Source organism: Prionailurus bengalensis, chromosome B2 (assembly GCF_016509475.1).
Source record: "Prionailurus bengalensis isolate Pbe53 chromosome B2, Fcat_Pben_1.1_paternal_pri, whole genome shotgun sequence".
NCBI lineage: Eukaryota > Metazoa > Chordata > Mammalia > Carnivora > Felidae > Prionailurus > Prionailurus bengalensis.
Genome location: NC_057349.1, coordinates 97,121,382 through 97,136,574, shown reverse-complemented (window position 1 = coordinate 97,136,574; position 15,193 = coordinate 97,121,382). Strand labels below are relative to the sequence as shown.

The following is a 15,193-nucleotide window of genomic DNA, read 5'->3' as shown; positions in this document are numbered from 1 at the left end:
TGAGTCCATTATAATGTTTTTATCCACTTTGTGCAACACACACGTAGACAAATATACATATATATGTGTGTACACACACACACACACACACACGCACACACACATACCTATTATGGTAGTCCACTTTGGGTTAAGCAGAAGTTGAATTAATCATATACTTGTGATTTATTTATTCTGCTTATTAATGTTGTGCTTTGTAGTTTACAAGAATTTTTAGTTAACCTCAGTGTAGCATTATCAAATAATCAAATTTCAGTGTCTTGTGGTTAAAATAAAATAGCAAGTACAAGTGATTTTGAATTCAAAAGACATTTTCCCTATGATAATGTTTTCGGTAAAAAGTTATTTTTCTAACTTTCTTTTGGGTAATTGAGAATTTAGAATAGTCTAGTGTTGTTTTGGTTAAATGAGTATTTAGACTATCCTAGAGTCTGTTTTAGCTCCAAAACATTTTTCTTTAATTTGTTTAAAGAAGATCTCTTCCCTGACCAGTTCTTAGGCAGAGGGTACTAAGACATGACTAAACAGTTATTGATGAGTTCTGTACAACAGTGCTGAGCACACTGAAGTTTGGTGCCTCCAGACTGCTGTGTCTTCTCATTGTTTTTTTTTAAATACTTTTCTGTCTCTTGTCAGTTCTTCCTGCTGTCATTGTACATTCTGGTGGCAGTTTCTTTACTGAGCTCTTTTTTTATTCCTAATCTTTTCTGAGGTACAGCTAAAAATGTTGTGCTTATTAAAATCATGTGCAGTGAAAGGTATTAGGCTCTTAGATGATCTCTTATGAGTAGTGTATTTTCATGATTTCCGATTTGGTTGCCCAAGTCCCTTCTGCTCTTACTTTCTGGCTTTTGCTTATTACTAGGTAAGATGACTAAGATTATTTGCTGGATGATCCTGTAATAGTTTATGATGTTTTATTTTATTTTATTATATCTCTTGTCATTTAAGGTTGATCAGGGGTTTTTAACACAGAGGCCCATCACTACCGTTTTTTAAGGGACTGTTTGAAACCCCCATATTACATACAGAATTCTTTTGGACAGCAGATCTATAAATGGTTAAGAATAGTTTATTCATTCAGTAAACATTTATTGAGTATCTATTTTGTACCAGGCACTGTGTCTGTGCTGGAGATACTGCAGTGAACAAAACCAGAACAATACCTCTAGAATGAGACAAGGCAGACAGTTACTTCTCTAGTTCTTTCTGATAACGTCTCTTTTTTTTTTTCTTTGCAGGAGAAACAAGAATGGTGGTGGCTTTATATTGCAGATAGGAAGGAACAGACGTTAATATCTATGCCATATCATGTGTGTACGCTAAAAGATACAGAAGAGGTAAGTATCCAACAACATTATTTCAGTTTTTACAAATGTAAGGCATCTCACCTTCATGCTGCTTCATAAAATCTTTTTTAGATTTCAGTTTATCATATTTGGCTTATTGTATTGTATTTGTTAAGGCACCTTTTATAACTGTTCTCTGGTGCCTGGGGGAACTAATTCGAAGTTTATATAGTATTGTTAAAAGTAGGCAACTTTCTTAGTCTTAAAAACTTGTTTTCAACTTACTTCAGGGAGTTTTCACTGTCAGTGTCTAAGGACATATGCCTTTTGTTCTGTCCAGAGTTTAATTATATTTTACAAAAATCTGCAATTTTTATCTTCACTGGATTAGTGCTAAGACCTTTGGTCTTAAAAATGAATGTAAGAATTGCTAATTAGATTTCTGGAGTGGAATTTTTGATTATGTAGCATTATTCATTGTTCATGACATCACTCATGTACCATCGTGATGAACATGTTTTATCCCTTGGCAACTCCTTTCTATTTTTCTTGTTTTTCTTGATTTTTTCATGTTACTTTTCTAGAAGGAAGATTCTTTCTACCTGGACTTGGTGGACAAGAGCAAGGGTTTTTTTTTTTTTAATTTCAAGATAGTTCTGTGTTGTTGATTTTTTAAAAATATTTTTAAAATATTTTTTTAAATGTTTATTTACTGAGAGAGACAGAGTGCAGGCGGGGGAGAGGCAGATAGAGAGAAGATGACACAGAATCCATAGCAGGCTCCAGGCTCTGAGCTCTGAGCTCTGAGCTGATAGCATGAAACCTGATGCAGGACTTGAACCCATGAACCGTGAGATCATGACCTGAGCCAAAGTCAGCCGCTTAACTGACTGAGCCACCCAGGTGCCCCTCATTTTTAATACAAAAAGTACATTTCCCCCTTTATTACCAAGTAGTAAATGTATGAAGTAGTTCGTTGTTGTTTATTTGACAGTTAGAGCTAACTTAAGGTTATTTCTTTGATAGAGCAGTTTTATTATTTTTTAAATTTAAGTTTTACCAGAGTACTGTGAGAACAAGAGTGATCTCCTACATAAGCACAATAAGATTACTATGTTCAGGAAATGTAACATTGATATGGTATTTATCCAATATGCAGTCCATATTCAAATTTCCCTAAATACTCACTAGTGCCTGTTACAGTTTTTGTTTTGTTTTCAAATTATTTTTTTATTCTTTAGAGAGAGCGTGTTCACACGTGTGGGAGGAGTCAGGGGAGAGGGGAAGAGAGAACCTTAAGCAGGCTCTGCGCTGATGCAGTGCTCAATCCCATGACCCTGGGATCGTGGCCTGAGCCAAAATTGAGTGGGATGCTCAACTGACTGAGCCACCCAGACATCCCTTTTTTTTTTTAATTAGTTTTTATTTTGTTTTAAAATTCAGGATCCAGTCAAGGATCATGCATTGAATTTGGTTGTCATTCATCTTTATTCTAGAACTCTTCATTGGCCTTTTTGTTTTTAAATTTTTCATGCCATCAACATTTTTAAAGAGTCCAGACAAAGTATTTTGTAGAATATCCCTCAGTTTTGTCTCATTGGTTACTCATAATTGTATTCATCTTAAATATTTTTGGTAAAAATACTACATAAGTGATGTAACCTTCTTAGTGCATCAAATTGGGGCACATTATATCAGTTTGCCCCACATTGGTGATACCATGGTTGAACATTTAGTTAAGGCTTCTCTACTGTAAAAGGTATTTTTTCTTCTAATCTTTGGGGTGCTACTTGGGCACTATGTTAATATTAATATCCTGTTCTCTGTCTTTTACCCACTCATTTTAATATAATTGATGCTTCTTGACTGCATCAGTTTTTCCTAATTATACTCAGTGTAGTTTCAGTATTGTATTTCTCTTCAGAGTAATACATCTTTCAGTGTGTTTGAATTGTACTTCTCTTTGTGACCATTGTTCATTTTTATTGGTCTTTTAATTTGGTTTGGGCAATTGTTTTAAATATTATGAAATCAACCTGTGGTGATATTTGTTGCAGATATTTCTCCCCATTTTGTTTTACTATTATGGTTGTTTTTACTAGGCAAGAATATAAACATTTATTTACTTGGAGTTTTTTTTGCAGTGTGATTTAGTAATTTTTTCTTTTCTGTTTTCTTGGTTTTGTGGTGACTTAGAAAGGTCAAACTGTGAGATTAATTTTAAAAAAAGGATTCTCCCATGATTTTTCTAGTTTGTTTTAATATATAATCTTGCTTACAAAATCTGGATTTTGGAGATTGGAGGCAGATTGCCAAAACATCCAAATGACATCTTAATAATTTATTCTTCCTTTGTCTAAGTGGAAATGAAACTTTTTTTTTTTTAAGTTGTTATTATAATCACCTAGTGCTCATCACAACAAATGCCCCTTAATACCCATCATCTGTTTCACTCATTCCCCACCCACCTCCACTCTGGTAACCATCTGTTTGTTCTCTGTAGTTAAAAAGTCAGTTTCTTGGTTTGTCTCTCTTTTTTCCCCCTTTTCTTATTTATTTTGTTCCTTATATGAGTGAAATCATATGGTATTTGTCTTTCTCTGACTGACTTACTTCACTTAGCATTATACGTTCTAGCTCCATCCATGTTATTGCAAGTGGCAAGATTTCATTCTTTTTTATGGCTAATATTCCATTGTATGTATATATCACATCTTCTTTATCCATTCATCAATTGATGGACATTTGGGCTGCTTCTATAATTTGGCTGTTGTAAATAATGCTGCTGTAAACATAGGGATGCATATATCCCTTTGAGTTAGTGTTTTTGTATTTTGGGAGTAAACGTCCAGTAGTGTGATTGCTGGATTGTAGGATACTTCTGTTTTTAACTTTTTGAAGAACCTCCATACTGTTTTCCACAGTGGCTGTACCAGTTTGCATTTCTACCAACAGTGTAAGAAGGTTATGTTTTCTCCACATCCTCACCAACACCAGTTGTTTCTTACATTTTTGATTTTAGCCAGAATTCTGACAGGTGTGAGGTGATACCCCATTGTAGTTTTGATTTGTATTTCTCTGATGGTAAGTGATGATGCACATCTTTTCATGTGTCGGCCATCTGTAGGTCTTCTTGGCCAAATGTCTGTTCATGTCTTGCCCATTTTTTAATTGGATTGTTTTTTGGGTGTTGGGTTTTTATAAGTTCTTTATATATTTGGATAGTAACCCTTTATTAGATTACTTGCAAATATCTTCTTTCATTCCATAGGTTGCCTTTTAGTTTTGTCGATTGTTCTCTTCACTCTGCAGAAGCTTTTTATTTTGATGGAGTCCCAATAGTTTATTTTTGCTTTTGTTTCCCTTGCTTCAGGAGACATACCTAGAAAAAAGTTGCTATAGCCAGTGTCAAAAAAGATACTACCTGGGGCGCCTGGGTGGCGCAGTCGGTTAAGCGCCGACTTCAGCCAGGTCACGATCTCGCGGTCCATGAGTTCGAGCCCCGCGTCAGGCTCTGGGCTGATGGCTCAGAGCCTGGAGCCTGTTTCCGATTCTGTGTCTCCCTCTCTCTCTGCCCCTCCCCAGTTCATGCTCTGTCTCTCTCTGTCCCAAAAATAAATAAACGTTAAAAAAAAATTAAAAAAAAAAAAAAAAGATACTACCTATGTTCTTTTCTAGGATTTTTATGGTTTCAGGCCTCACATTTAGGTTCATAACCTGTTTTGAATTTATTTTTGTGCGTGGTGTAAGAAAGTGGTCCAGTTTCTTTCTTTCTTTTTTAATTTTTATTTTTCATTAAAAAATTTTTTTTAAGTTTATTTTGAGAGAGAGAGAGAGAGAGAGAGCATGCACACAAGTGGGGAAGGGGCAGAGAGAGAGGGAGAGAGAGAATCCCCAGCAGGCTCTGTCTGCTCTGTCAGTGCAGAGCCTGACACAGGGCTCACTCTCACGAACTGTGAGATCATGACCTGAGCCGAAATCAAGAGTCAGGTGCTTAACCTACTGAGCCACCCAGGTGCCCCCAGTTTCTTTGTTTTGCAGTTGCTGTCTAGTTTTCCAAACACCATTTGTTGAAGAGACCATCTTTTTCCCACTGGATATTCTTTCCTGCTTTGTTGAAGATCAGTTGATCGCATAATTGTGTGTTTATTTCTGGAGTTTCTGTTCTGTTCCATTAATCTACACGTCTGTTTTTGTGCCATTACCGTACTGCTTGATCACTATAGCTTTGTAATATAACTTGCAATCTAAAATTGTGATGCCTCCAGTTTTGCTTTTCTTTTTCAAGGTTGCTTTGGCTACTCAGGGTCTTTCTGGTTTCATATAAATTTTAGGATTATTTGCTCTAGTTCTGGAAAAATGGTGTAGATATTTTGGTAGGGATTGCATTGAACGTGTAGATTGCTTTGGGCAGTATAGACATTTTTACAATATTTGCTCTTCCAGTCCATGAGTATGGAACGTCTTTCCATTTTTTTGTGTCATTTTCAGTTTCTTTCATTGGTGTTTTATAGTTTTCAGAGTATAGGTGTATCACTTCTTTGGTTAGGTTTATTCCTAGATATCTTACCGTTTTTGCTGTACTTGTAGATGGGATTGATTTCTTAATTTCTCTTTCTGCTGCTTCATTATTGGTGTATATAAATGCAACAGATTTCTGTACATTGATTTTGTGTCCTGTGACTTTACTGAGTTCGTTTATCAGTTCTAGCAGTTTTTTGGTGGAATCTTTCAGGTTTTCCATATATAGTATTATGTCATCTCCAAATACTGAAAGATTTCTTTTTTCCTTACCAATTTAGATGCCTTTTATTTTTTTCTGTTGTCTGATTGCTGTGGCTAAGACTTCCAGTACTATGTTGAATAAAATAAGAGTCAATATCCTTGTCTTGTTCCTGACCTTAAGGGAAAGGTTCTCAGTTTTATTCCATTGAGGAGATTGTTGTGGGGTTTTTCATATATGACCTTTATTATGTTGAGGTATGTTCCTTCTACACCTACATTATTGAGGGTTTTTATCATGAATGGATGTTATACTTTGTCAAATGCTTTTTCTGCATCTGTTGGAATGATCGTATTGTTCTTATCCTTTCTCTTCTTGATGTGATGTATCACGATTGATTTGTGAATATTGAACCACCCTTGCAACGCAGGAATAAATCCCACTTGATCATGATGAATGATTTTTGTAATGTATTGCTGGATTTGGTTTGTTAGAATTTTTGCATCTATTTTCATCAGATGTATTGGTCTGTAGTTCTCTTGTTTTGTGACGTCGTTACCTGGTTTCGGTATCAGGGTAATCCTGGCTTCATAGAATGAATTTGGAAGTTTCCCTTCCTTTTCTATATTTTGGAATAGTTTGAGAAGAATAGGTATTAAATCTTCTTTAAACACTTGGTAGGGGTGCCTGGGCAGCTTAGTCAGTTGAGCGTCTGACTCTCGATTTCGGCTCAGGTCATGGTCCCAGGGTCATGGGATCAAGCCCTGCCTTGAGCTCTGCACTGAATGTGGAGCCTGCTTGAGATTCATTCTTTCTCTCTCTCTCTGTCTCTCTGTCTCTCTGTCTCTGTCTCTGTCTCTCTCCCTAAACATTCATTGTTTAGTAGAATGTTATTTTATTTATGGTGGTTACAGATTTTTTTTCTTGTGGTTAACTTCTTTTTTAAGTTTATTTATTTTGAGAGAGACAGAGACAGTGTGAGTTGGGGAAGGGCAGAGAGAGGGAGAGAGAGAAGATCTAGTGCAGAGCCCATTGTAGGGCTCGAACCCATGAAACTGCAAGATCATGACCTGAGCTGAAACCAAGAGTCAGACGCTTAACCGACTGAGCCACCTGGGATCCCCCTTGTGGTTGACTTGTAGTTTTGTAGGTTGACTGGTGTTGTGGTCAGAAAAGATGCATGGTATGACTTTGATCTTTTTGAATTTGTTGAGGCTTGTTTTGTGACCTAATATGTGACCTGTCCTGGAGAATTTTCCATGTGTACTTGAAAAGAATGTATATTCTGCTGTTGGGGTGGAATGTTATGAATATACCTGTTAAATCTATATGGTCCAGTCTGTCATTCAAAAGCCTTTGTTTCTGGGGCACCTGGGTGGTTCAGTTGGTTGGGTGTCTGACTTTGGCTTAGGTTATGATCTCACAGTTTGTGGGTTTGAGTCCCACAACAGGCTCTGTGCTGACAGCCCAGAGCCTGGAGCCTGCTTCGGATTCTCTGTCTCCCTCTGTCTCTGCTCCTCCCCTATTCATGCTCTGTCCCTCATAAATAAATAAACATTAAAAATAAAAATAAAAAAAGACTTTGTTTCCTTGTTGATTTTCTGTTTAGATGATCTCTCCATTGATGTAAGTGGGATGTTAAAGTCCTCTACTTTTATTGTATTATTATTGATCAGTTCATTATGTTTGTTATTAACTAGTTTATGAATTTGGGTGCTTTCATGTTGGGTGCATACATATTTAACAATTACTATATCTTCTTGTTGGATTGTCCCCTTAATTTATAATATTATATAGTGTCCTTTTTGTCTCCTGTTCCAGTCTTTGTTTTAAAGTCTATTTTGTCTGATATCAGTATTTTTACTCTGGCTTTCTTTTGAGATTCATTTGCATGATAGATGTTTTTCCATCCCCTCACTTTCAATCTGCCAGTGTCTTTTGGTCTGAAATGAATCTCTTGTAGGCAGCATATAGATAGGTATTGTCTTTTTATCCATTCTGTCACCCTGTGTCTTTTGATTGGAGTGTTTAGTCCATTCAGAGTGATGATGATGATGGTGATGATGATGATGATTACTATTTTTTAGAGAGAGAGAGAGAGAAAGTGGGGGAGAGTGGCAGAGAGAATCTTAAGCAGGCTCCATGCTTAGCATGGAGCCAGATGCGGGGCTCATTCCCACAACTTTGGGATCGTGACCTGAGCCTAAATCAAGGGTCAGATGGTCAACTGACTGAGCCACCCAGAAGCCTTGCACAGAGTAATTATTAATAGGTGTGTATTTATTGCTCTTTTATTACATGTTTTGTGGTTTCTAAAGATTTTCTCTGATCCTTTCTTTCATGGTTTGCTGGTTTTCTTTAGTGATATATTTGGATTTCTCTTTATTCTTTGCATATTTATTAATGATTTTTGATTTGTGGTTACCATTAGGGTTGTATATAACATCTTTTGCATATAGCAGCCTGTATTAAGTTGATGGTTGTTTAAGTTTGAACCCATTCTTTGTTCCTCTTCTCCCCACGTTTTCGGTATATATTATTACATTTTATATCCTTTTATTTTGTGAGTTCCTTGACTGATTTCTTTACAGAAGTATTCAGTTTTACAGCTTTGTGTATCCTACCTTCATAGTGTCATTTTTGATCTTTCCACTCAGAGTCCCCTTTAATATTTTTTGCAGGGCTGGTTTAGTGGTCATGAACTCTTTTACTTTTTGTTTGTCTAGGAGACTCTTTATCTCTCCTGTTCTGAATGATAGCCTTACTGGATAGTGTTTCTTGGTTGCAGGTTTTCCTCGTTCAACACTTTGAATATATCATGCCACTCCTTTCTGGCTTGGAAAGTTTCTGCTGAAAAATCTGCTGATAGCCTTATGGGGTTTCCTTTGTATGTAATTGTCTTTTTTTTCTTTTCATGCTGCTTTTAACATTCTTTTTCTTTATTACTATATTTTGCCATTTTAATTACAATATGTCTTGGTGTGGGTCTGCTTTTGTTAATTTTGTTGAGGGTTCTCTGTGCCTCCTGGATCTATCTGTTTCCTTCTCAGATTAGGAAAGTTTTCAGCTATTATTTCTTCAAATAAATTCTGTCTCCTTTTTTCTGTCGTCTTCTGAGACTCCTATAATGTGAATGTTACTGCCGTTTGATGTAGTCACTGAGTTCGCTAGGTCTGTTCTCATTTTGTATAATCCTCCTTTCTTTTGTTTGTTCAGTTTGATCACTTTCCATTGTTCTGTCTTCTAGGCCATTAATTCATTCCTCTGCATCTGCCAGCCTGCTGTTCATTCCATTAGGCGTGTTTCTTATTTTATTTATTGATCCCTTTATCTCTGCTGTTAGTCCTTATCTCTGTGTTAATGGTCTCACTGAGGTCCTCTACTCTTTTCTCAAATCCAGTGAGTATCCTTATGATCACTGCTTTAAGTTCTCTATCAGGCATTACTTATGTCTGTTTTGCTTAGATCTCCTGCTGTGGCCTTGTCCTGTTCTTTCATCTGGAAGAGATTCCTCTGTCTTCTCATTTTGTCTAAGTCCCTGTGCCTGTCTCTCTGTGTTAGGAAAGTCAGCTGTGTCTCCTGTTCTTGAGGGTAATGGCTTTATTTAGAAGAGGTCCTGTAGTGCCTTGCAGTGTAGTGTCCCTTGTTCCCCCAGGGTCTGGTGCTTCAGGGGGTGTCTCCAGTGTGTGCTGTGTGTGCTTTGCTTTTTTGCAAGCCAGTTGTCTGCAGAGGGTCTCTTTGTTGGTAGGCAGTGTTTGGTCCCTAGCCTGAACGTGACTGAGTTTTAACTAGGTGTGTTCTGGTCTGCTTGTGAAATGAGTCCTTTTGCCACCGCCAAGGGAGCCAAGGCCCTGCGAAACTTGGGGCTCCGCTGTGCTGGGGCTGAAGCAAGTGTGACTGGGAGGGGCAGTTGTACTGGAGTGCAGAGGGTGGGGGCTTAGTGTAAGCAAGTTAGGTAGTATTGGTACTGCTTCCCGCAGGTGGCCCTGTGCTTATGCTGAAGAGGAGGGGAGGGAAATGGCACTGGCCAGGGATTTCTCCATGAATGCTGTTTCTCAGCAGTGCCCTGTGAGATGAGCAAATACACTCCCCACTGTGTACCCCATGCACTCTTCAGGTCACTGTTTCCACACTGTATGTCTGTGGACTGTTTGCCCTGCCTTTTCTCTAAGAGCAGCCCCGATGTCCTCTCAGCGCTCCCAGAGCCAAGTATGCTGACGTTTAAAACTCCAGGCTAAAAACCCTGCTGGTTGCAAGAACTCAAGAAATTCAGGCCCTTGTGCTGTCCAAGCCAGTTACTACGGGGATTCCTTTTCCCCATTCACTCCTCTGTGGCTAGTTTGTCTCTGTCTCTTGCCCTTCTTCACGACCCTGGCTCCCTCCCCATCACAGTGGTCATAATCCATTTCTTGCCCAAACCACATCTCCGCACTTCCTTTCTTCTTTGATGTGGCCTCTTTTCTACCCTTAGTTGTGGAGTTTGTTCTGCTAGTCTTCAAGTCAATTTCTAGGGTATTTAGAATGATTTGATAGTTATCTAGTTATATTTGTGGGATGATGAGAGCATAGGGTCCTCCTACTCCCTTGGCATCTTCCTTCCCCTGGAATTGAAACTCTTAAGAGTTTGTAACTCTTTGTATATGAAGTTTATGATTTGATAGGAAATAAATATCTTCTTGACTTTTTAAAGCATTGGGCATGTTTAAAATTTGTTTTTAATTTGGGTATAGTTGACATACAATGTTATAGTAGTTTCAGGTGTTTAACATAGTGATTCAACTTCTCTGTATGTTATCCTATGCTCACAATGTGTGTAGCTACTGTCTACAGACCATACAGTGCTATTACAGTATTATTTACTATATTTTCTAGGCTGTACCTTCTGTTTATGTAACTTATTCATTCCATAACTGGAAACCTGTATCTCCTACTCCCCTTCACCCATTTTGCCCATCCCCTCTTCCCTTGCCCGTCAGTTCCCTCTGGCAACCATCAGTTTCTTCTCTGTATTTATAGGTTAGATTCTGGTTTTTGTTTATTAATTTGTTTTTTAGATTCCACATATGAGTGAAAGCATATGGTATTTTCAGCATTGGGCATTTGTAAAGCAAAAACTCACTTCCCCTGTGTGTTTCTTAGTAACTCACACTATTATCACACTCACGGCACTTTTGACACCAGGTATGGGGGTTTTTCCCCACACCACGTAATTTTCTGTGACACCAGCTGAGTGTCCTGCAATTTAATTCAATACTGACTCTCTTTATCTGGAGTTGGGATCAGATATTGCATGGTAAGGGCTCAGTTCTATAAGACTGCCCCTCTCCCTCTATGTGCTTCAGATGCCACTTGCAAGTCTCAAGTTGTCACCTGTACTTCTGACCAACTGGCTATAAATTGGGGTTCTCATGAACCTCTCCTTGGGTTTGACAGTTTGCTAGAATGGCTCATAGAACTCAGGGGAACATACTTGTTAGTTTATTATAAAATAATGTAATAAAGGATACAGAGGACTATTCAAATGGAAGAGATAACATAGGACATGGTATGTGGTAAGGAGCATGGAGTTTCCATGCTCTTTTGAGCACACCGTTCTCCCAGCACTTCCATGTACTCACCAACTTGGCAGCTCCCTGAACACCCCCTTACTTTGAGGATTTTTATGGAGGCTTCATCAACATAGGGATGATGGATCATTAACTCAGTTTCTAGCCCCTCTCTGGAGAATGGGTGGCCGTGGCTGAGGGCTCCAGACTTCTAACATGGCTTGGTCTTTCTGGTGACCAGACCTCATCTAGGTGTTCATCAAGGGTCACCTCATTTGAACAAAACATACTACTATTATCCAGGTAATTCTTCAGGTGTTACAAGCTCAGTGTCAGAAACCAGGGTCACAGACCAAATACTAGAACAAAAGATGTTCCTAGTGCTCTTATCACTTAGGAAATTATAGGGATTTCGCTCTGTGCCAGGAACCGGGGGTAGAGACAAATACATGTATTTTCTATTATCTCATAGCATTTATCTTAGAAATAAGAAAATCACACAAGAATTGCCTATTTGGTGAAGCCTATGTTATTTTTACATTTCATTTATTTTCCTTTATTCCCTACTTCATTTCTTCAAGTTGTCAAGGTGTGATGGTTAATACAGAACTTGGTTGCTTTAAATGTTTTCTTGAATTGCAGAGATACAAGTTAACCTCATCAGTCCTGCCTAATTTGGTTTCTTTTTTACATAGTATATATAATAAATGACATAAATATATATATGTACTTGTTGGGGTTCCAACTTTTGTAATATTTGTTAGGGCTCCCTATGTCATCTGCTTAAATAAACCTGCCCGTTAAACGCTCTTACGTAGGAACTTTGAGAATGAGTTGTTGTTTCTTTTTGTTTCTCAAATACAGATTTTAAGTGCTGTGTTTTTTTTTTTTTTTGTTTTTGTTTTTTCTAGGTAGAACTGAAGTTTCCTGCACCAGGCAAGCCTGGAAATTATCAGTATACAGTGTTTCTGAGATCAGACTCCTATATGGGTTTGGATCAGATTAAACCCCTGAAGGTAATAATAGTGACTCTTCAATAAATACGGTTTCCTGTTTGAATAAGTGCTTAATATACTAGGGAAGCATTTCTAGTCTTGAAATGTAGAGTAACAGAGGGAAAAAGATGTCATCTTATACTTTATATATGATATTCTTGATGGCCTGCTCTTTTCATAATTAACTTAAGTTGTTGAGTTAAAGGAGTATAATACTTTAGAACCTTGAAAATGAATTATTAGAAGGATTTAGAATGTTAACTATAAATTACTTAGGAGATACTCTTAATATGCTTTTATATGCTATAACTTTATAGGGCCTCACCAGCTGGGTTCTTTTTTTTTTTTTTTTTTAAGAAAAGCACATGTATTTTCCCACAGGTTCTTTTGGAGTGTTTATTAATTTCTAAAACTAATTTGTTTTTTATCAGAGTTTATACTTTGTGTAAGTATCATTTGAAGCACATTCCTGTCAGTGTTTACCAGTTTCCCTTGAGGTTTTTATAAAAGGCATTCTTTTGTGTAAAAGCTGTATTGAAGTATTACTGCTCTGTGTGCTGGGAGTCCTAAAGTATAGGGAGCTGGTAAAGGCATGCCTGTTTTTCTCCCACGAGGATATCCTATTTCTTTCCATTGTCTACAGAATTTTATTTCAGGAAGCTGGAGGCTGCAAAAGTCACACTTGAGGTTTTCTTCCCTCAGCAGACTTCTTGAGACATACCTTGTTGTTGCTCAAGAGTCACAATTATTAATCTTCCATGCTACAGAGTAAATAGTATAGTTTCTGTAAAATTAAAATATCAAATTGTATTAGTAATTTAATGACATTTGCATGTTAGTAGATTGCCTTTTTATTTCTGGGATGAATGTCTGTTATAAGCAAATATGTTAAATTTAGAGTTAGAACCATAAAATCTATTTCTTTATAATTGTTGCAGTCAAAGAAAATCTTTTATCATATATTTCTTCACTATGCCTCCCAAATTTCTCATGTCTGCATTTAATTCTTCTTTATAGTTGGAAGTTCACGAGGCTAAGCCTGTACCGGAAAATCACCCACAGTGGGATACAGCAATAGAGGGGGATGAAGACCAGGAAGACAGCGAGGGCTTTGAAGATAGCTTTGAGGAAGAGGAAGAAGAGGAGGAAGATGATGACTAAGCAGTACTATGACTGGACCACAATATTTGCACATACTTGCAAATTTTTGCTGTTTCGGAAGTGTATAATAAACCAGAAACAGTGCAGAACTGCTGTTGAGGGAGGTATTAGTTCTTTACTCGAAATGGGTGCATAATACAACTGGGCAGTGGTGGTGCCTTGGTGCAGTCCGAAACGCTTAAGGCTTGTTAGAGCCTTTCACGTATGAATGGGATGGTGCATTTATTTCATCTGCAAACGATAATAAACCCTTTGTTATAACTGTCCAGAAGTGTGGGCTATGTATTATCTGATCATTTTATGGTCCCAGTAAAAGTAAAGGTACATGAAAACCAATCTATAAGTGAGCAACTTTTCTTTGTTTAGCTTTACTTTGTAGCAAACATTAGAGGATGATAAACACCACACATACGTTTTAAGTAACATCTGCTCAAGTTTTAATCTTTTGATAAGCTCTATCATTCATTTTATTGACATTTTGCAGTGATACAAGACTATTTATAACAGCTCTATTCATAGCTTTAAACTTTTTATTTTTATCTATCTTGGTCATAAGTTGGCATTCTGTCACATTCCACATAATACGGAGGGCTACATTTGGGGATTTTCCTTTTCTTAATTGCCCAGAGTTATTAGGTTATAAAAATGGCTTTTAATGGCTTAAAACATTTTTAAGCCTCTATTTTAGCAGATCAGTGCAGGATCTAATTCTTTTTATAACTATAGGTCTAAATATGAGTGTGGGACCATATGTTCTCTGATGTTGGTGACTCATGTTATTAAGCCTTTTTTAAAAGGTTCACTATAAAAGCTAAAATACATTCTTAGCTTTTAATCTACCTGACTCAGAAGCCTTTTAAGGAAAAAAATAGATAACATGCAGTGGAGGCATTTTTTTGTATTCATTTTGGACTCCTGTCAATAAAATAGAAGTTTGACTCATTTTACATTTGTAACGGTGTGTCTTTTTACTCCCAGAGAAAGCATATAATAGGATAATTCATTCTTTTATTTTTCAACTAAAATATAATAATGTCCATTACTGCTCAAGGGGCCACTGTGTCTGTATGGCATAGAGAACCATGAGTGGGAGGAGTTTCCCCCTCCCACGTTGCAACCCCGAAGGATAGTGCTTATAGAGAGTAGAAATGTATACATGATGAATCACTGAGGTAAGATGAATATTTTTATTACTAATTACTGAGGAAGCGTATGTCTGTAATATTACAGGACTGATTGTAATAATTCCTCTCCTATCAAAATCTCCATAGGCCAAAGTACTGTTGGAATACTGATTTGTGACCTTACTGATTTAAAAGGTTGCCACTTTCCATTCAGAATTACCACTGGTGTTTTGTTACTGCAGTAGTTGGAAATAAAATGTGAAAATTTCCAAAAACATGAATGGTTTTCCTGGTTCTAAATTTAGGATGTAATATTTTCTACAGTATGTTCAAAGCGATTTCTCCATTGGAAACT

At 37.2% G+C, this 15,193-nt stretch overlaps 1 protein-coding gene across 1 annotated transcript in view; it reads left to right on the top strand.

Moving 5' to 3' along the window:
* SEC63 (SEC63 homolog, protein translocation regulator) overlaps positions 1 to 14,656 on the top strand; it is a 74,739-nt gene extending 60,083 nt beyond the window's left edge. The window contains exons 19-21 of the mRNA XM_043592056.1: positions 1,242 to 1,340; positions 12,470 to 12,574; positions 13,571 to 14,656. Coding sequence (XP_043447991.1) covers positions 1,242 to 1,340; positions 12,470 to 12,574; positions 13,571 to 13,714 — 348 coding nt within the window. The 3' untranslated portion in view covers positions 13,715 to 14,656. The remainder of the gene's footprint in view (positions 1 to 1,241; positions 1,341 to 12,469; positions 12,575 to 13,570) is intronic.
* Positions 14,657 to 15,193: the final 537 nt, after the last annotated feature.